Source organism: Pavona decussata, unplaced genomic scaffold (assembly GCF_977016875.1).
Source record: "Pavona decussata unplaced genomic scaffold, jaPavDecu1.1 SCAFFOLD_92, whole genome shotgun sequence".
In the NCBI taxonomy this organism is placed as follows: domain Eukaryota; kingdom Metazoa; phylum Cnidaria; class Anthozoa; order Scleractinia; family Agariciidae; genus Pavona; species Pavona decussata.
Window position 1 is genome coordinate 318,799 of NW_028145509.1, and position 22,781 is coordinate 341,579.

General features: G+C 39.2%; 2 protein-coding genes across 2 annotated transcripts; one reads left to right on the forward strand and one right to left on the reverse strand.

The window, feature by feature from the left end:
- The first annotated feature begins 605 nt into the window (after nt 1–605).
- LOC146473681 (uncharacterized) lies at nt 606–3,441 on the forward strand. Its single transcript, XM_085117736.1, has 3 exons — nt 606–688; nt 2,039–2,713; nt 3,122–3,441. The coding sequence occupies exons 1-3, from the start codon at nt 625–627 to the stop codon at nt 3,304–3,306; spliced, it is 924 nt and encodes a 307-aa protein (XP_084973862.1). The 5' UTR covers nt 606–624; the 3' UTR covers nt 3,307–3,441.
- A 7,024-nt stretch (nt 3,442–10,465) lies between these two features.
- Nucleotides 10,466–22,706, reverse strand: LOC146473682 (uncharacterized). Its single transcript, XM_085117729.1, has 10 exons — nt 22,436–22,706; nt 21,028–21,115; nt 19,158–19,271; nt 18,510–18,593; nt 17,584–17,712; nt 16,808–16,903; nt 13,753–13,907; nt 13,077–13,232; nt 11,759–11,885; nt 10,466–11,391 (listed from the first exon to the last, which is right to left on the reverse strand). The coding sequence occupies exons 1-10, from the start codon at nt 22,549–22,551 to the stop codon at nt 11,275–11,277; spliced, it is 1,182 nt and encodes a 393-aa protein (XP_084973855.1). The 5' UTR covers nt 22,552–22,706; the 3' UTR covers nt 10,466–11,274.
- Nucleotides 22,707–22,781: the final 75 nt, after the last annotated feature.

A 22,781-nucleotide genomic window follows, 5' to 3' on the forward strand; every position in this document is an offset into this window, starting at 1 on the left:
GAGAAGGAAGAAGTCTTTCTCTGTAGCATGACAGCCATAGGTATTAAAACATCGTAATGTTTTAATACAGCATTTAATTGGTTAAATTCTATTGTTTGTAACTCGTTAACACATTCAATTGCAGTGAAAAGTTACAGAGCGTTTTCGAAATAGGATAAAAAATGTACGTGGAGTGATCGCACAATAATCGCTAACAGTCGCGAAAGAAAAAATTCGTAGACCCGTTTTTGTTGTTTATATGTTAAACTAGCTACTGTCCAAATTTGAAGGCAAGCGAAATAATTCCCTTTGAGTTTTAGCTCTTTTAACTTTCTTCTTCAACTATAAAAAGATTGATTCGAGAGACAGTACTAAAAATTGGGCAATTCAATTTATTTCAAAATTCTTAATATAATTTGATAGCGAGCTCTATAAGCTTTAATTTGATATAAGGGTTTAGGTATCTATAGTTAAAACCGGAAGCGCTACTTCGCTTGGACGCGGAACTTCTCTAAAGGTATACGGTAACCTTTACTGCGCATTCCACATCTGCCCAGCCCATCTTTCACAGTATGTCTTCCCTCCGCCTCCACTTAAGCGTAATTTCCTACTTTCTCTCCTTACAGAAGGAACTTACTTTGAGATATGGTGACCTACTCCATTTTCATAATTGCCTTGCTGCAAATCTATCTTCTTGATGGAGTCTCAGGTTTGTTGATCTAGTTATGTAAGCCAATGAGATTTTCTAACCCGTAGTGTGTCCCCACAAGCTTTGTGTTCATCCAATAGCTGTCTCCTACACATGTGTGACTTAAACTTTAAAGCCTTAAGAGACCTAACTTGAGGAACTTGTTATAGTCCATTCATAATATAGCCATTCGGAGTTGGTGTATTTGCTAATAAGTGCCATTAGTTTCTTCTTTACTAGCAGCAAGGTGGCATGGCTGAGAGGTCGGACGCGCGGACTTTGCAATCCGTAAATCCAGGGTTCAAGTCCTTTCTCTGACTATTTAAATGAAATTGTTTCACGGAAGTCCCTTCTTGATATCGACAGCCACGTCTGGCAGTTGGGATTTTTAAAGAATTGCATTGAGTTTGCAATGTTTCTTTGAGTTATTTACAGGGTCTTAAGGACGGTGCCTACTAATATAGAAGTATTTTTGTGCGGTTTATGACTATGCGGGAAAAGCAGATCTTAGGAAAGCCTATTGGAATCCAAAACGAAGATTGGGGGTAGCCACGCATTTTTCAGAGATAACTAAGCAATGATATCTCCAAAAAGCGCCAAAATATGAAGCAATGTATGGGATTTTTTCCTAAATTGAAGCTTTATTATCTCTGAAAAATGCATGGTTACCCCCAATTTTCTTTCGAGATACCAAAAGCGTTTGCTACGTTCTGCCTTCTCCGCATAGTTTTAAACCGCGCAAAAATATTTCTGTATAGCAGGCACCACCCATAGGAAACCCGAGTATCTCGAGATGCGCAGAACGTATGCGCAGTAACAATAGTAGGCACCGTCCTTAATTACAACTTCTTTCAGTACTAAATACATTGACACCTAAAATAAAGTTATTTTTCATGCGTGCCATTGCATAAATTTGATAATTATTTCATGAGAGCGGATATGGAATGCTTTGATAGTCAACGAAGTGCGTGATGCCGAGTTTCCTTTAATCATCCTATATCCAGCAAGCTGGTCCCTTATCCAAAAAGCTCCCAGGTCCTGCTGATTTCATTTTAAAGAAAACGTCTTTATCTACACTGTACTTAGCAGATGATTAAATGATCGCTATTTGTCGGGCATGCCGTGATAATAGCCGTTAATTATCTCAAGGCCGCTAAACCACACACACTTCTGAAATGCATTATCTAATGCTCCAGTTTTTAATAACCATTAAAATGCATTTGGCAACGCCGTTAGACAAATAGGTATTTTCTTTGTTTTAGAATTATCAGACATTCAAAAATTATAGCAATACTTAATCGAGCAGTCTAACTGACGAGACGCGAGCTAGCTGGCTAAAGTTCAAGCTGAATGCTTTCTGTTTTCCTCCAGGGGACTTAACCGTAACTTTGGCTGTCTTTTCTGGCCGTCCTGATCCAAAGTGGAAGATTTCATCGACTGATCCAAGTTACAAGCAAATAGTTACACAATTACAGAAGGCGAAAAATGACAAGTTTACCTACCGACCCGAAGACATGCCAGCGCGGTTGGGCTACAAGGGGATCCTAGTTCAAGATACGATGAAGACGGAATCGGATCTAATTGTTGGTCCAAACACGGTGACTCTCCAGCAGCTTCTACTGAGTACCATGCCAAAGGGCATCATACCAAAAGCCACACTGACGAGCGTTTTAGAGGAGATCAAACGAGGAAAGGTCTCCGCCGACGTGCAGGTCACAAAACGCTTTGCACCCGACTATTTCCCAAGTTGGTGGAATGGAAACCGTGGTAGACTGTTAAATAACAATTGCTACAACTATGCGAATGACAAAGCTACCGGTACCTTTGCACAACCGGGGAGAGCGTATGACCTTGCACGTGGCGTAATTGCAGATGTGGATGATTATGATTTGGACATGACCCCAGCAGCGGTGCAAGCTGGTGCTGTAAATGATGGTTTGCAAGTCGTGAACGTCCCTCGACCTCCTCAAGGTCCCTTTGTCCAAAACCCCCTTCCCAGAGTCCCCGAAGGACCACGCCACCTTGTGGCACTAGTTGTTGACCCAGGTTAGTAACCAAGATTAAATACTCTTATTAGAAGTTATTTAACTGTATCTGGCAGGAGCATTCTGGAGAAAAGATTTCGTGGGACAGAAAATCCGACACGCAGACTAAAATCTGGCTATCAGTGAGTGACAGACAGGCACACAGATAAACAATGTTCAGCCATTTGATAGCCATTAGATACATGCCAATATAGACTCACGGAGAGGAGCAAATTTCGTTGCTTAATTCCAACAGAAAATTGATCATTATGACGCCTAAACCTAGCGATTTTTATATACCCTCTAGTTTTCCTTTCACTCCCAAGTTTTCCGTGTACCTTAAGCCCAGTACATATGCTATAAGCAATTCCTTCTTCCCCGTTCCATTGACATTAACGTTCGATTCGTTTCTTTCTGTCTTTTCGGTTAGATGAGGATTTCCACTGGTACCGCCTGGATAGCGACGGAAAATGGTCTCATAAACCTGGCGAAACCCGTGCCTCACAATATGATAACGCCGGCCATTACATCACTGATCCAAGGCGTGCCAATATGGGCAACTATAGATTTGTTGGTTTCATGTCCACGGATAAACATGCTATTAACATCAGATGAAGCATTAACTTCCTCTATGTTGCTTTACATCATAGCAGAGTTGAAGCCCATGAAAATGTAATTAAGATAATTCATGAGTAATTGTCTTTTCTGTAATGTAACTTGATCAACGACAATAAAAGGCTGCTTATGCTTGTCTTAACTGTAACTGTTTGCCAGCTCTTAGTACCACCGTCATTATCTCCAACGAATAAACTGGACCGATAACTTTAAGTAATGTTTAAAACACGAGCAGCAGTGTTTTATCAGGATTTAAAACCACGAGGCGCAGCCGAGGGGCTTAAGACCCGATAAAACACGTGCTGCGAGTATTTTGAACGGCTTCAAAAACATTGCTGGAAAAGCGTGTGTCTAGAGAGTTCATAACAATGATGCTTTTGTGAACGTTGGAAATTAGCATACGAGAAAAACATCAAACGCCGCATACTAATGAGGAGGAGGTTTTATCGGGTTTTAAAACCGCTGCACGTGATGTTTTATCGACCATTTGATAGGTCAATGGGCTCAATGGGCCAAACGTTAAACAAACTTTAGGAAAAGGACCTTCCTTTTTACTGGCGCAGAAATTTTTAGTAAACTCCCTTTAAACATTGTGAACAGTGAAAACATTCAAACGTTCTGCCGCCGAGCAAGACATTTCTTTTTATCTTAAATTTGATATTTTATTACTATTTTAGGCTTTGAATGTGATTTTGCATTGTATTTTCAGGCTTTGTATTGTAGTTCTAATATCCTAGTAATATATTTTTATTAGGCATTTTAAATGAAACAATTCATGAAAATTCTTGATGTAAATTATTTTTGAAGATGCAGGGCCTCTGTGGAGACCAGCCTTAGAGCTGAATGGGCTACCCTGTGTAAATAAGGTTTTACTTACTTAATGAGTTTTTGAAGTATCTAAATTATGATGATCCAGCTGAGTGTATTACTGAGAAGGACAGAAGTTTCGACAACCTGAGCTGAAGTTATCAACAGAGTCAAGTAAATTATGGTCTTCAGTAAATGGTATAAACGTCTCCTGTTATTGACAAAGCCACGAGGTTATGTTACGCCATGATTTTATTGATTAGTCGTGAAGACATTCTTAAAAAATTGATTGGTGCGTTTCGATCCTAATTTTGTTGGTGAAATGTCCGTTGGTCTATTATTGATCAGTTTGTCTATTGTTTGTCTGATTGTATGATCAAAAATTATTCCACGAACGCGCGTTCATCATCTCACATCCAACAAGTGTAAGTGGAATAATTGTTTTATTAAAAACAACCAAGAAATATTGCTAGATCTCACTGATTTCGCTGTGCAAGAATAACCAGAAAACAATTTAATGGTCGCCATTTCTCTGCCGTGGTGTAATGGCTCATATACCATGGCCGCTAAGCGAATCAAATCCCTTGAATTGCATTATGCAATTATTCAGTGTTTAATAATAGATCATATCTGCTCGATAAGACAGTAAGCAAAGAAACGGCGTTCAACTCACCAAGATAAACATCAAAACGGCAATTTAATGACATGATTTTAGTCCTGAGAAGGACTATGAGGTGACACTGACTGAAGTTTCGGCAACTTGGGCTGAAGTTATCATCAGAGTCAAGTAAATTATGGATCATAATAAATTATGGTATAATCGCCTCTGGTTATTGACCTGATTGGTCAACAGAACCACGATGTTATGTTACGCCATGATTTTTTTAGTCTTGAAGACTGTTAAAACCATTTCCTCTATGATATATTTCAGTCTACCTCAGCACTTTTCATAGCCTGTTTGTTTGATAGACACTATGCCCCTTCCACGTTTAACGCCTTTGTTTCTGCGTTTGGGTACTCACATTAGCTTGCGGGTTTTCCTGACCCAGGGAAAATTTTCTATATTTCGCAGACATTGAAAGGACATTACAAGATTGGCCATCATTTGGATTGCAGACTGCTAATCACTCTTCATATATTCCACAGATTACTGGATTCTGCCTCTCGAATTTCTGGCTCACAATCTGAGATTTCTTTATACCGAGCAATGTGATCAAAATTATTTTTTTTTTTTTTTTTTTTTTGCATTTTGACGAGTTGGTGAAATCATTAAAACGTAGGCTCCTGCCTCCAATTGGCAAATTCATCAACTTACTAAACTTTCAAACACAGCTAAGGAAGTTGTTGGCTTAAATATCACATTTCAGGGCTTTAACCATTGCCTATTTTCTTTAGTAGTCAACCGTCAGGACAAACACTGCCCAGTTCAGTTATTATATTGATTACCTTGCTTTGCGAGGCAATGTTGGAGGTGCTCTTTTTCTCACAATTCAAGGGACTCCTGTAGCTAAGGTTTTGTTTGCGGACCTACTTTGCCAAGCAATTAAATATTATGGGCTTGACCCCTCTCGATACAACGGAGATAGTTTCCGTTACGGGGCTGCCTTCAGAGGCGTTTTAAATTGTTTTTAAGGGCTCATTTTAAGATAATGCTAAAGAGTCAATCAGAAACTGAGGAACAAAAATCTTTTGGAAGAATCGTCATTGATTAGAAATTTAACATAAAAGAAATTTAACGTTAACCCAGGATAAGCTGAATACGGCTTCGAATAACTGGGCCCTGATCACCTTGGTTGAGGCTGTCTAGTAGAGGAAGAAGTCTCATTTATCATTTCAGAATTAGCTATAGTTCAGTGACTGAGGATACCTGGCAAGCGTAGCAGTTTTATTCATCGTACCACAAGTATGTTGGTTCAGTGTTTTTCTTTTTTTCTTTTGTCTGGTGTATACTTTATTCATGAATTTTTGATGATCGGGACTGTACAACAAGGGGGGCAGTTGCGCTCACCTTAGTATATCCATCTGTTAAATTTAGCTGGCCAATTCAGGGCAGCAGTCTCGATTCCGTCTTCAATAGCACATGTATGAGCTGTTATCAAGTTATGTTGATGCTTAAGGCTGTCTAGCAAGGGCAGCAGCCCTAGGGACCGTTCATTTTTTATGAGCATGGGGGGGGGGGGCTGGTGGGATTTGGTTAATTGCCACTACGAAACTGTATGACCCCCCCCCCCCCCCCACAGCATGCAATTTTTTTCCACATGGCCCCCCCCCCCAAGCAGAAACAATTTTTTTTCTGATGACCCCCCCCCCCCACCCCTCCCGCCCAACCAGAAACAAATCATACTCCTAACTTTAGCAAAACGCTATTGTTACTGTGATTTCTTTACAGTACTATTAAAAAGTTACCGTGCTCTGCTTAGGTAAAGATTTCTCGTTTAAAAAAGAAACGTTTTATAGATAGCAACACGTTTACGGCAACGGCAAACCCTAAATTTCCATTTAGATTCTTAAAGGAACTAATTAAATCAAGGAAATTAATCAAGCAAATGTTTAAAGTGAAATTACTCCCCTTCGAGTAGAAACATATAATACACATACAGATCTGACTAACAAAATATGGATAGAAGCATACCAATCAACGATTACGAGTCATATTAAACAGAAAAAAAACAGCGGACGCGCATATATCAGGCGCGTAGGTAAGGGTTAGATAGGGGTGTTTGTTGAGCGCCGGAGGCGCTCTTACAAGGGGGGTCCGGGGGCATGCTTCCCCGGAAATTTTTGAAAATCTAGGTTCCAAGTCGTTACTATTTAACTATTGTCTAGAGTGTCTAGTAAAGGTACAAGTCTTACTCATCCGCCTCTGCAAAAGTCTGTTTGCAAGTCGTTCAATTTGGCCTTATTGTTGATAACATTATCCCATGGCTTTATTTTGCATAAGGTGCTGCATTTCCTTTGGGTGAGAGAGCATATGTTAATATTCACGATGCTTTTGGCGTTTTTGTTGTCCTCACCTTAACTGAGCAAAATCATTATTTGCAAATTTAGGATATATTAAGTTCTTTTTGCAGAATTTGTAATGATGTGGCTATGGGCCTTTGCTCATAGCCACACATTATTTTAATTTGCATCAACAATCAGAGTGGCTGTAAGCCTTTTTGCTCATACCCATTTGAGAACAGTTCATTGTTTGTTTGTTTCTTTACCCTATTGCCAAGGAAACAGAGCGTGTGATATGCAGCACTCATCTTAGTATTTTATTTCAGACAGGAGAGGGGGGTGGGGGGATTTTTACAGGGAAACCTACGGAGTTTTATTGCCAGATTGCTCGCTCTTATAATGCTAAAAACCTTTTATAAACGAACCACAGAATCGACTGATACTCTGCCAAGTGTGTTAGGGATAACTATCAACCAACCACTCTGGAAAGCTGCTTTACTAACTTAGAGCAAATGCCACTGAGCCGCTGCCAAAGACCACCTGCAACTACGAGAGACTATTTGATAACATCCACAAAAAAACAATAGACAAGCCGACCTATTTTACCGACAATAGACCAAAGACATTTGACTAACTGAAGGTGGATCGAAACACCAATCAATTTTCACGGTCTTTATAGCCAATAACATCATCCGCAAAAATTAAGAAAGCTGTTGTTAGAGCGATTTGCTTCGGATGGCCAAGATGGAAGTGGCTACAAACTTGAAAACTGAAAATAACTTATCGTCTCTGATTCGTTCTTGAAAATTCATTTTATTTCACCACATTGGTGATCTGGAAACAATTCACCAGTGAGTAATTTAACTATTTATTTAGCATATTTTCACCATATGATGGGATAATTCCCTTGATAGTGCCTCTTTAAATAATTGAACGAGTAGGACAACCTGAACCAAGTGAGCCACCTAAAGAAACAAAATCAACTGAACCCGATGACAGAATTGAACTAGGTGACCAAGCTGATCGATCCAACAGAATTACTGAACCTCCAGTCAAATGAACCACCTAAATCAACAGCCAATTCCCCCAACCACCTAATGACTTGTACAGCCTGGACCAGCTGATCTATCTCACCCACAAAATCCACCTGAACCGACTTGGGACCAACCGAACCAACTGCACCTCCATCTGAACCAGTGTCACTCACCTGTGCTTTAACTAAATCATCTCACTCAAGAACACGAACAAACCTGAACCAACTGAACAAGGTGATCCACCTGCATCAACGGAACCATCTCAGCCAACTGAACTATCTAAAACAACTGAACAAGCTGATCAACCCTACCAGATGTTGGCTCCCAGGAGAAAATATCTACGCGAGCCTAATCAGGTCCTGTTGGGCCAAGAGGCAAAACGTCAATATAGACGTGTTAAAACTAGGTTTATGCAGTCTATTTGCATTTCAAAGCGAGAACAATGCCACTTTAAGCCGCGGCCACACGAGCGATTTTTTGCTCGCGCAGGTGATGCGATTTTTTCAAATTTTGTCGCGTCGCCAGCGCGAGAGGGTGGCTACACGAGTGACAAATTCTGGCGAGTTGAAAGCCGCGTGAATTGCATACTTCAAGAGACCTGGCGCTATAAACAGACATGGCGGATGGCCCTTTCGGACGAAGATATTGTTTTATCGCCTATTTGCATTCTTCTTCTTGACGATAAAAAGGCAAACGAAGGAAGAAGAAAATTAAGAAAAGGTCAACGTGGGTCCGTCCGAGTCTCGCAAAGAGAAAGGAACAAGGACTTACCATCAACTTCTGACGGAAATTTCAGTCGTTGATATCCCGGCGTTTCCCGAGCTATTGCGGATGACGAGGGTTAGTTGCAGGGTGGCTACACGGGCGCTGTCCCTACGATTTTGTCGCGAAAATTTCAATTCTGGCGACTTTTTTCTTGCGATTTTTTCACCTGTCGCGTCGCAAGTTCGAGGGTGGCTACACGTGCGATTTTCATCTCGCGCTGGCGACGCGACAAAATTTGAAAAAATCGCATCACCTGCGCGAGCAAAAAATCGCTCGTGTGGCCGCGGCTTTAAAGTGCCTATGAAGCGAAAATTGTCCTTAGGTGGTTATAAAATTTACCTTTTCAAACATGCGATTTCAAAGTTTGAGATTGCTGGGGTAAAAATTGCCGATTGTGTGAGCGCTCAAAGTTAGGCTATTTTGCCCTCAAAAATGGTATTCGAATTGCGCGGCCAAAATGCCAGGTGACAATAACCGCTGACGTCACATTGGTGCCAAGAATTGCAATTCAACATGGCGGAAGAGAAGAAAGATAAGCGACAGCGAGACGGATATTGCGTGGCTGGCGTCCGTAACAAAGAGAGTTGCCAGAATCGATCGTTCACAGACTCGCTAGCCATGTTTTACTCTTTCTACAATCTTTTTTGGGCGCCAAGAACAGAATGAGAGTAAACAAACTTTTGGCACCAAAGTGACGTCACAACTTGGAATTCAACATAAAACTCGACCCAGTCCTCTGACCATTTTTGAGAGCAAAATAGCCCAACTTTTAGCGTTCGTAAAATCCGCAATTTTTACCCCAGCGCTCTAAAACGTCGGAATCATATATTTCAAAGTGCAAATTTCATAACTACACAAAAACAATTTTGGCTTCCTAGGCACTTTAAGAGGATTTATACACTGACTGGAAAACGAAAAAATAATCTCGCAGGTCAAGGCAAAGACTGACCATGGAGTACTCTCTCATTTCCATCTCCAAATTTTTCCTTAAAGGCCATTTTGTTTTTCTGCATACCTGGAGCAGATAAGATTGCATGGTGTTTGTTGAACCGATTTTCTTTTACAAAACTGGCAGCAAAACAGAACAACCAACGACTACAAGGAACGTGATTGGTTGATTGTCTTAAGGCCCGTTTAAAACGGTTTCAACATTTGGTTCAACAGGCGTTCAACACTAAGTTGAACCAAATGTTGGGGGCGTTTCAATAGGTCGTCCAACATTGTTGATCATGAAAGCGTATTTAATCAAATTCAAATCGGTTTAAACTTTCATTCAACATCCATACAACACTTCCTTTGTTCTCGAAAATGTTGAATGGTGATGAAGCCGTTTGAACACTCCCTTCAACATTTGCCCAACATCCGTTCAACTTTTGTTGAACGAATGCTGGTCAAATGTTGAAACCGTTTAAACGGGCCTTTAGGAAGTCATTGAGCAGCAGCTAATGGATTTGAAAGAGGCGCCAACAAAGGCAGGACATTTGTCATGGACGTGACGTCAATTGACCTAAAATGACATCGCAATCCATGTTTTTCAATTTCATAAAAATTTGACCCAGAATTGTTTTGCATTTCAATGACAGAAAAAGTTTGATCTACTTTTCAAACACAGCTCCAGGCAATTGTTTAATGTACAATCACGTAACTGGACTAAAAATACAGAAATTTAAAAGCCCAAAACATTCAATCTTCTGCGAATTGAATAGAACACAACATTTTGCAAATTATTCCATTCTTCAGCAGTCACTGTCACTCTAAATTTTGAAGTTCATGGATTGAATTCTGAAGTGTGACCATCCAAATAGAAAGCTCCTGAATGGTGCTTTTCCGTTGTGCTATCTATTGAGCCGTACAATGCTGTTCCAATGAGTTGGTAAAGGAAAAGCCCATATGGAGGCGGTGCGGCCTAGTAGTTAGTGCGCCGGAATTGTAATCCTCAGGTACTGGGTTCAAATCCCACTCCCACCCATTGGATTTATTTCACGTTAGCCCTGTTTGTAAATCCCAGGCCACGCTCTGTAAGTGTTCTGTTTACGTGTTTGGTTCAGTCATTCCCAGTGTCCACAATTAGCACTACGGTGCTGAATACTTGGACACTTAAATAAAGTTATTACTATATAATTATTTAAGTGACTATGCACTGATATGTGCAAGTGAAGGTTATTGAGTCAGAATTTCCTGGGGTGTAGCTTTTATGCTTTGAAAGTCTTTCTATCTTTCAACTTTGTACATTATTGAAGTCATTGTCATTGCCACTGCTATTCAAAATCGATGGTAATGCGACTGAGCAGTACGATCACTTGATAACATTACACTTTTTTTTACACTTTTTCTTTTTTTATAAAACAGAATCTGAGATTTTTTACATTATTTGTTACTAGGACTTCACCGTGACGGAAAAAAAATTGTACTAAAGTTACAACTAAAATGGACTTGAAAGTCTCGCTAAATACACCGTGCCATCAACAACATACGGCTCGACGTCTGTTTCACTGGGATCAAGACGGGGTACAGGCCCACTCAACAGATCTTGGAACGCCTGAAAAGAATATATTAACTTCTTTATCATGTGACTGCAATGTAGGTTTTAATCAATAATGGTACACAGAGAGACAAACTCTACCAAAAGATAAGTATAAACGAGTGTATGTTACAGGGAAAAAATGATTAATAGTGCACCTTAAATTATGTCCCATTTGATTATTATTTCTTTCCCGTTAATTCTAAGTGGAATGCCTGTAAACTAGCAATTATAACAACTTTAGATTCAGCCTTGAACTTTAGAGTTCGCATAAAATTCCAATCAGAAAACATACTGTATCTTTAAAATATAAAATACATTATGATGTATCTGGATGGCTGGAACAAATATTCCACCTTCTTACGTTTGAGAAGTACAGGCATACCTTGCACGCTGGTTCTTCAAGTTTATTTCCCCAGATATAAACCGCGCGCAGTGAGCCATTACTTCTCATTGCTTTAGCCACTGCACACAAACCTTCACTGGCTATGTTGTTACTACAAATCACTAACCTGTAGAGAAAATGACAAGCAACATCTGGAAATCAATGGGAAAAAGTATTGTGACACGATTGATGAATGACCGACCGACCGACCGACCGACGGACTGACTGACTGACTGACCGACCGACCGACTGACCGACCGACCGACCGACCGACCGACCGACCGACCGACCGACCGACCGACCGACCGACCGACCGACCGACCGACCGACCGACCGACCGACCGACCGACCGACTGACTGATGACTGATCGACAGACCAACCGACCGACCGACCAATTCATTAACCGGATGGGTCGTACATGTGGAGAGATGGGTCGATTCACTGTCTGCCTTGGTGACTGGTTTACATGTAGGAAACCCTCTTAAGTTGCTGCCTGGTAGAATCGCAAAACATTTGTTTCACATCAACAATATAAAATGATGACTATCAATCAACATGTCATTCTGTGTGGTGGTGAACCTAATTCTAGTCCTGAATTGCAATTAGAAGGCCACAATAAAATGTCAACCAAATTGGCATAAAACAACACAGTAGCCAAACAGACTTGGCATATGAAACACCACCACCATAATGTTACATTAGATCGTGATCAAATACTCAAGGACTGATTCTTACGATCCTAGCAAAGATTTTCACAAGACGTCCCTTCAGAGAATCCTTTGAAGATGCTTTAAAGATGCTCATTTAATTCCTTGAAGGTTTTGAAGGATCCTTGCAAAGATCTTTGCTAGGATCGTTTCTCTTCATAGGATATTTATATAAAGAATATAAAGATATTTACAACATCCTCATCCATTCCTCAAGGATCTCAACCAGTAGTTTTACAAGAATTCTCAATGGAGAAGAGATTCTTTAAGGGTCGTTGAAACATCCTTGTTTTTAATGACCTTTGGTGAGTCTGAAAACCTTGAAGGATCTCAAGGATCCTGGAGGATTTTCTATATGATATTAAACTTCATGATTAAACGACTGAATTTCTAAGTTACCGATTGATTCTCTTGATCACTAACTAGCAAATTGACTAACGGAGGGACTGATTTAGATGTGCTACTTGTTGAGTTATTTAAACCTTGACTGAATGACAGACCAGGTTACTGATACAGTGAGTGTACCACAAGACTTCTGGGCTAGCGAGAAAATACTACCTAACTCACTGAATACCTTGCCAACAAACGATCACCACAACAAGATACTCACGAAGCAAGGTTGGTATTATAAGCAGCTAAAGCCTCAGCCAATGCAACAGCTCCGTCGTCCTCAATTCTGTTGTACGCTAAGTTCAATACTTCAAGAGGAGTATTCCTCTTCAACAGAATAGCCAGCTGTTTTGCTCCATCTCTTGTAATGTTGTTGCTGTGTTGAAGAAGGAAAAAACTTTTACTCCATCTGTCAGTCGCACATTTAAACTATGATGTTTAAGACTCAAACAATGGTTACATGTTTCTGACCTCAATCACGGCAGTGCATGAACATCTTGGAAAACAACATAAGCTGAAACAGTTGAGTTAAGCTTAAGAGGATGTGATTGTGCATCGCGACTACTGCACTTTCAGTTCGAACCACTTTGTCTGTTTTTGATCTGGCCCTAGTTGTTCAAAGAGCGGATAACTTTATCCAGCAGATAAGTGGATAAATTGTATTAGTTGTGAGTACATTTTTCTCCGCTGAATAGCGATTTATCCACTGGATAGAGTTATCCGCTCTTTGAACAACTGGGACCTGGTTGATTACAGTATCAATTCGTCTTTTTATTTTATTGTTAGTGGCAAAAGGGCGACTGCTTTTGATTTTCAAATTCGTTGACTTTCAAGGTGAATTAACGCACGAGTCCTGGGTGAGTGAGTATAAAGATCAAATGAAAACTATTTGTTACCTGTTTAAATCTAGGTGGGTAAGCATCAGGTTATCTACAAGATGCTCCTTCAATCTCGCTGCGCCAAAGTCTCGCATGTCATAGTGTGAAAGATGGATCTCACGCAGTCGTACGTTCACCTTTAACATTTTTGCCATGTGAACTGTAGTCTCCTCCTGAATAAGTACAAATAAAGTACATTAAATTTTGTATTCAGGTTGACATGACGGAGTGGCCGCGAGGGCAACTGCTGTTGATTATCTATTTAAACACGATTAAACGTTCAGCAAAAAGTTCAGCAAAGCAGATGTGGTCGTGTACAATCAATAAAATTAAACTTCCTAAACTAATCACAATAAACCTAATATAACAATTTTACGTATTTACAATATATGCGGCTGAAAAGTACTCTTGGGTGATCTTTTAAAAGCGTCAATGCCGCAAATTGATCTCATAATTGACTTGTATGAACATTGTGTGTCAAGTGTTTTGAGCCGTAATGAACGCTACAGTATTCAAGACCGACCTCAGTTCTTTTCAGTTTTTTTATCCCGACAGTGATTTAGTTAGTTTAGACAGTGATTTTAATTGGGTAGTTTTTTCCCTTTTCCTTTTATATTTGCGGTAATGGATTTATCCCGTTGCAAGTTATCCTTGTACATGAAGATGTTGATGTACTACAACGTGGCTGCAGAGAATATTCCATACGACAAGTCACATACATGATAAACACAAACAGCGTAGTCCCTGGAACAAGTTGCAGGGGCATACTTCATGTAGTGTCTACATGACGGACTGGTCACGTTGGCAATTGCTGTTGATTGATTATCACAGGGATTCAAACATCAACAGTACACAACGAGAAAAAAGTGCAATTTGAAGCAACAAGTGCTTATCACTTGTCCCACAAAATTCAAACAAGATTAACAAATCACAAGGACCGAATGTTTACTGCAATTAAATTTTCTTGATGGATGGAAATGGGTAATTCCACAGGAAAAAAGTGATTCTCTATAAGCCTTAAAGGGGAAGTATCATGGGGGTTTTAATATATCTTTTGTTAAAAATGATGAAATAAGACGTTCAATCAGCTGCTCAATAATTCCAGAATGACGAGAGGAAAGAAATCAACTCAACTCTTGAAAGGAACAGCTTGTGATCTGTTCTAGCGCATTTTGGAAACAAAACTGCTAGAACTTGAAAAACGTTAGCCTAACATTTTTCAAGTTTCAATCCATTCCGACCTACTCTGTCTCTGGCCAGAGGCATGCACTAATCGACAGTTTTATTGCACCGGCGTGATAATTTATAACTAACTTGACAATTATTTCGTTGTTTCCACTGACAGAAAAACATTTTTGGGTTTTGAAATGATAGCAAATTTGCGTGATGCTTCGCCTTTAAGATGCAGTAACTAGTGCAGTCCTTTCATGTGGGATGTTAAGGCCTTGAGGAAGACAGCATTTCAAGCACCTAAAACATTAAAATCTTGCATGCAACAAGCTACATTCTGTTGTTTATCAACATGATGAGTGTTTTCAAGTTTCGTTCTGGTTAGATGTCCAATGCAGTTCTAGCAACAACGAGATACATTTAAATTTGTACAGAGCGCTTGAAAACGCACCAAGACTAAATCTTTTGACCTCTTAAGGTATATGGTGAGGCACATTAGTACAAATAAATATATTTTTCTTTTCTTTTCTCCTTTTTCTTTTGGGGGGGGGGGGGGGGGAGTGCATAGAACATGCTGAAAGTCAACTTCAACTTTACTATCACCTTACATCATACAGCTTATCGTAGAGTGGCTTGCAGGTAGCAATTGATTAGGGCTCAGTGGACAAACGCACAATTAAAAAAATGGTGATTTTGCCTGAAAACTTTTGGCAATCAGACAAATCGATTAAAATTTAAAATCAATCAAATCAACAACAATCAGTCAATCAATCAATCAATCAATCAATGGCTAGACGTATTCATTTTGAAGAAATGATAAAACAAAACAAAACGACCACAAAAGAGGTGATAGCCTTTGTGTACCACACTTGTAAGGAAATTAAACCAGCAAAGCGAGGAATTAAAAACGATTTGATTTGCTGGCTCATTCGGTTAATTTTCCTTGCAAATAATCTAGGTAGGCCAGTTTTTCGTCAATTGGAAAGGAGTCCTATATATAAATGGCAATTAAATTTTATTCAATGAAATCTTCCAAATTATGAAAAGAGGTAAGAAAAAGATATACATGTATCTATTTTTGTAGATACCTCTAATTAAGACAATTTAGTTTTGTTCCAATTTTTTTATATGTATGTATCACAGCATAACAGGTGTTTCTGTAAAGAGCCTCTGTGGCTGTCCATCTAAAGATAAAGTTAATTTTTTGTATAAACATTTCGCAATTTTTTGTTGAACCCACCACAAGCACCATAAGACACAACAACGAGTGGTGTTTTACCTTTAGCAAGGCCAATACAACATTCATTCGTATTTGGCTTATACTAAGCTTTGGGGAGTAAAACAACAGCAATTACATTGAGGCTCAAAGATGAATAATTTATTTCTTTTATTTTATTCCCCTAAGCCTGGTAGTCAAGCTAGAATTTTATCAAAATTGGTCTGATCTACATAGTTACACTGTATAGAGAAGGAAACAGCAAACTTAAAACTCACTGGAATCGCGCTGAAACGGCCCAAAAAACGCCACACAAACACTGTCAAGGTTAGGAATTTTTGTTCGATTCATAATCTTTATTTTTGACTCCTAAACACGTTCGTAAGTTTCCATACAGACCCTTATAATTTATGCCATTGCATAACTCATCATGACACTCAAATTTCAACTTGAAGTTACAAAGGTCTCATAAACGCCCCTGGGGCTTGCACTACCTGTGGTCTGTAGCTTATGAATGTAAACGGTATCAGGAGTGGATAATCCCTAACAATGAGAAAACTTCACGTAAGTTGTAACCTATGATTGAGTATCCACTTTAATAGCACTGGCCATGGAGAGGTGTGTTTGTGGAAGGTTAATTACTATTCTAGCTAATTACAATTGCAGTACTTTAATGCATCCACTCACCTGACGAGTGAACAGTAATGGTCTGTTCAGATTTATTGCTTTTAATGTGTTATTGAAATTTAGAACTGTAGCCATTGCAATGATACTCTCTATCTTCTGCAAAAAAATATATTGCATGTTAATTCATTTTCATATTAATATAAATTCAAAACTAACCACAAGAGTTATGTGGAGATGGGGAAATAATGTTTCACAGACATTAGAGAACAATAATAAAAATGGATTGTTCATGTGTATACGTCCGCTTTTTGTAGCTTAACGTCTGCTTAACGAACCCCAACAACTTTTAACTGCAAATCTTCCCATTTATTTATTTATTTTTTTTGAATACCGCTAAAAATTCCTGGTAAAGTGAAACTACCCAAAAGATACAGCCAAAATTTCCCTACCAAAAAAAAAAATACAGAGATTGTGAATTTCAAACCCAAAAATTCCTTCACACCTCCCTGTCCACATCACTTTTAACCCAGGGTACCCTCCCCCTGACCACCCCTCTCCCTCCCCTTCCCCCCCCCCCCCCCGTCAGGTGTTCCGTGGTCTATAATCTGCTAGCCTGCGTAGCAAGCGTTTCCGTGCTGTTTCCGAGCAAGGACCGCGCGAAAAATGGCGCGAGTAAGCGGGGAGGGGCTCTCGTTTCATTTCTCGCGCGGCCAAAACCGAGAATCTCGTTCCTCGGTCTTTCTTTGCTCCGAAACAGCACGGAAACGCTTGCTACGCAGGCTAATAATCTGCGGATTCTACTAAAGGATTCTCTAGTACGTATGTACATTTATTACCTGATCAGTTTCTGCCAGGTCAAGTTCTTCTAGCATGGTGTTTACTTGAAGAGCTCCAGCTATCGCCATGCCACCTTTGTTGTCTATTTTGTTTCCATTTAACCTCAGCTTGCTCAAAGTCTCATTCACCTGATACAGTGATGGTATAAACTACACTGAGTTGTCAGGATTATCACAGCAGTGTGCACATAACTTATAATAGCAACTTCCAGTCAATTTTGCGACGATGGAAAAGAAGCTGCTAGAAATGTTTCTTTCTTTCTTTCGAACCTTGGGTGGACTCACTTAAGCTTCAAATTCAATAGCACAGTTAAAATGCTACCTCTAACCTCTTGTTGTATAAGATTTTATTTCACATGTAGGTACATTATTTAAGAGTAGTACGTCTATGTGTGTGTGTCTTTTTTATTTCTTTTCTTTTCTTTTTTTTTTTTTTCATCTCATAGTGTTAGAGATATATTTCATTGGTTTATTACTGAAATGGCAAACAAAAAAAAAAAAAACTCAAGACATTCAATTTTACCGGATTGACAGGTGTTCATTAAGAAGGTACTTAACATGCACATATAGAAATTAAAGCGAGAAACAAGAAGGATTTACAGAGCTACAGGACTTTTTCATTCATGGAACAAAGCATTAGGATGTGCTCAAGACATTAATGAATGCATTCATGTACATCTAAGGGATTTATTTGCTTCGTGTAAATTTGTTATAGGAGAGTCAGGAAAAGAATTCCCAACCTGGAGAAAATTCAGCAATGTTGGCAGGTTCACCAGTTTAATTGACTTAAATTTTTCTCTGTTGTAGACGATAGTAATGAATTGGAGACAAAATACTGTAAAGAAAAACTAAACTGATTTAAAGCTTTTCAACCCAAAAACAAAAATAAAGCATGCATACACAAAAGTATGTCACAAAAGACTTACCTGCAATCCCTTGGCAATTGCTTCACCACCAGCTGGGCCAATATCATTGTAACTTAACACCAGCCACTGGAGGCAAACTGTCTCCTGCAAAGCAACAAACATTTTGTGATTGTCACAACATATTTATAGAACAGGAATGACCCAGTTGAAGGTAGATGAAGCATGTTGATCAGCACCTACTGAAAATAATATTTTTTGATCAGCTAGCTGTTACATTTCTCAATATTATACACTTTATTTATTGCGCAGTTCCAGAAAATATCCATACTCCTACCACGGAAGGCTTTTTGTTTTGCACCCCCTATCCCCTTCGAAAATTCCAGTTTAGCTTCATACTTTGCTTCTAAAATTTTGACTTTTAAGACCCCCCTCCCCCTGGGAATTTCCAATGACCTTCCATGGGGTGGGTATGGATTTTTTCTGGAACTGCACATTATGTGTATCACAAACTAGTAGCTAGGCTTATGCAACAGGACAGCTGAAAGATTAGTGGATCAGGCAAAATATATAGAGCCCTTCACATTCTAGTATGAGTACGACTATAACGAATATGAGACTTGACTGCAAGTTTAAGCAAAGTACTAAGAAGAGATATCCGTGAAAACATTGGATCAAAATACAGTCAAGATAGCAACTTCACTGACTTACCTGAAGTAGCTGGCCTAACAGCTTGGCACCATTATCAGCAATATTATTGTATCCTAGATCCAGTCCAATGATAAACGTGTTGCTTTTTAGTGTTTTATACAAAATTGAAGCATCCTGAGGGAGATCAAAAAAAATTATGCAGTAATATTTCCTGTTATATTTTATACTTTATTATATATACCATGAAAAAATTCTGAATTTAGAATAATTATTTTACTACTTAACTGCCCAAGGTGCACACCCATTCTATTTCTATATTTCTAGGTCTATTTCAGAGAAGCGTGGGTTTTGGGGAGAGGGAAGGGGAAGAGAGTGATTGGGAAGGGAGGGGAGGGAAGGGGAAATATTGATTTACTCTCATTACACTGTATTTCTTCAGATTTTTTGGCCCTTTAAGACTCCCACCCTGCCCCCTCTCCCTGGAATTTCCATTCCCCTCTGTTGGAGGGTACAGATATTTTCTCTAACTACACATTAAATTTTCTATTTTTACAAATAGGACTATTTTAAAAAGTGGCTAACCCTTAGTTATTTGGATCATGTGTACTATAGGTGGTCTCGGTCAATATGTCGACCGATATATCGACCAACTATCGGTCGACTATCGACCGACATATATCGGTCATATATATCAGTCGATAGTTGGTCGACTATCGGTCGACTGTCGACCGATAGTTGACGAATAAATATGTCGACCGATATAAACTAAGATCATCGATACTCGACCGACACTTGACCGACATTTGACCGACACTTGACCGATGCTTGACCGATACTTGACCAATACTCAACTAATAATTTTGAGGCCCAAAATTATGTCGCTCAAAATATATTACGCCTTGTCGAAATCTTCCAAAATGCGTTGGATAAAAAAGAAGTCATTTCTTTTCTTTGGACCTTGTCTCGCAAGACTTTTCACTAGCTCCTGCAATGAGCTAGACTGCTCGTCTCTCTTTCGCACAAAATTTACCGGCGAGTGAACAAAAATAATTTAGCCATTACTAGATACCGTGATCGACCTTTTTTTAACATTAAGAGCGGCTCAGCATAGAATTTCTTCCTTTTGAAGGCCTCATGAACACATCCGCCACTACTTGTTCCGCCATCTTGGATGCAGGATTTGCCAGTCTCTCTGCTTTACCTCGCCTACCAAGCATTCTTTGCACCCCTCCCCTCCCCACACTCCCTCTCCGCTTGCTTTTTTTATAATCGCGCGGGTGACTGGGGACGAGGCAACCGCACTCTCGCAGTGGATGAAAGAACGAGGTTTATTCGTGAAGTTTATATACAGTTTTTATGTTAATTATGACGACTGCGGCACTGCGTATAGTAGCAAGTTTTTTTATTTAAGATATTTTGTGGGCCTGGTATTCTGCAATCTAGTCTTCCATTTATATGAGTTCTCCGCTTAATCGAAAACTCATCTACAATAAAGGTAACTGTATGGTACGCTATCTAAAGATCACGCCGAGTCCAAATTACAATTAACATCTGTAGCGCTAAGAACTAAGGTTAAATAACTGTTTCAGGTACGTTGGCTAAACGATACTTGACCGATACTCAGCCGATAGTTGACCGATACTTGACCGATATTCGACCGATGTTTGACTGATATTTGACCCACAATCTACTGATACTTCACCGACAGTCGATCGCTAAATACCCATCGATTTGTCGACCGATACATCGGTTGACTGTCGACCAATATATCGGTGGACTATCGGTCGATATATCGACCAAGTAGCGACCGATAATCGGTTGATAGTCGGTCGATAGTCGACCAATAGTCGGTCGATATATCAGTCAACGTATCGACCGAGACCACCCATAGTACACATGATCCAGTTATTTTAGTATTTTTTTAATGTACCTCATCAGTTAGTCTTCTTCTGTACATTTCATTGCGTTCATTTCTTCTGTTGCCATGGAGATGCAAGTCAAACTCAATAATTGGCTCCCTGTTGACACATGATAACTGTTGTCATCTTTTGAATTATTTATATGATGAAATGCACTAAATGAAAAGCTTGGAACTGTCACAGGTCAACTGGATACTCATTAAGCTATGAATATTTTGTTAAACACATGATCGGTAATATTAAACTTGTGATAAAAAGTTGTTTAAAAAAACTCGGCTGCACCTCGTTTTTTCAACCTACTTCCCGGTGTTTGGATACCTAATGAAACACACTTTCTTGTGTTTGATGTATTACATGCAGTACTACAGTTATGGACAATTTGTTTAGATAATCAAGCCATTTTAGTTTCAGTGATCATTTTCTGTATTCTTACAACCTCTGCACTTGATCAAGTTGTGATGTTGTAAGGAGAATATTATGCTGATCAATATTTGAAATTAAAGGGTTGACCTAGGTCTGCTATAATAACAATGTGCATTTCCAGAAAAAATCCATACCCACCCCATCGAAGGACATCAGAAATTCCTAGAGAGAGGGGGGTCTTATTAAGTCAAAATTTTAGAAGCAAAGTATGAAGCTAAACTGGAAATTCCTTGGGGGAAAGGGGGTGCAAAACAAAAAGCCTTCTGTTTGGGGAGTATGGATATTTTCTGGAACAGCACAATGTAGTGGACCCTCACATTTTTTTAAAAGCCTCTGAATGTTCCCAAACAGTTTATAGAGATCCAAAATTCTATCATTTTACAGAGTAGCTACTGCATAAAATAACTTATTTGTTTTCAGCTATTTATTAAACAATTATGACGAAATATGGATTGATCTGAATGATCTTTTTTGCAGGAAATAAAATGTTCAAAGTTTGATTAAGAAAACAAAAGGCCTCGTGCAATAGAATGATGAAAAAATACAATAATCTTAATCAAGTTATCCATTTATTGACTCAAAGAATCTCAATTACCAAACCCCCTGGGGATAAAAGTGGTTAATTAATGAAAACATTTTTGAGGTTACTAAGCAACAAGGGGTTAAAAGGTGTTAGGTTTCATACAGTTTCTACCAGCGTTTGCTTTCAAATTTCCGCCTTATTGCATACGGTAACCACTGGCAACGTCAACATTTATTATTTGACAAATGTAAATTGCCAAGATCATTCTATATGCTGTTTACTGTTTGCTGGTAACCGTAAAGTTATTCATTGTGGTGTAGCTTGTAAAGCGCCCTTCAACTACAATCCACCAGTTTCGAAAAAATAACATATAAGCTTAATTTAGCCCAAGATCAAGCTTATTAGCAAAAGTAGTTAAAATAAAACCTTTAAATATAACTTACGCTTAATTTTTAAGCTTACTCAAAACTCACAAGAAACTATCGTCAACTGCAGAATTCAACACGGCTAAAATCTCAGAATCTGCTTCCTTCCCCAGCTCAGCGCAAACTTTGAGGTAATCTTCCTTTGTCGAAGTAGCATCAGCCATTGTTGTGCCTCGTAAAAGTGAGAATATTTCCCTTGATTCAGTTTATTTTCCCCTCAAACTGTGATCGAAATATTCCCGCCATCAGCGGCCATTTTAAAATGTGTTGCTAGGCAATACAAGCTTTGGTAGCCTCGTTTGCATTTCAAAGAAATTTTATATAAAGCGCATTTTGATTGGCTTGTATGATTGCATAAGAAGGTAAGAAGAGGTGCGACCAATCACATAAGTGC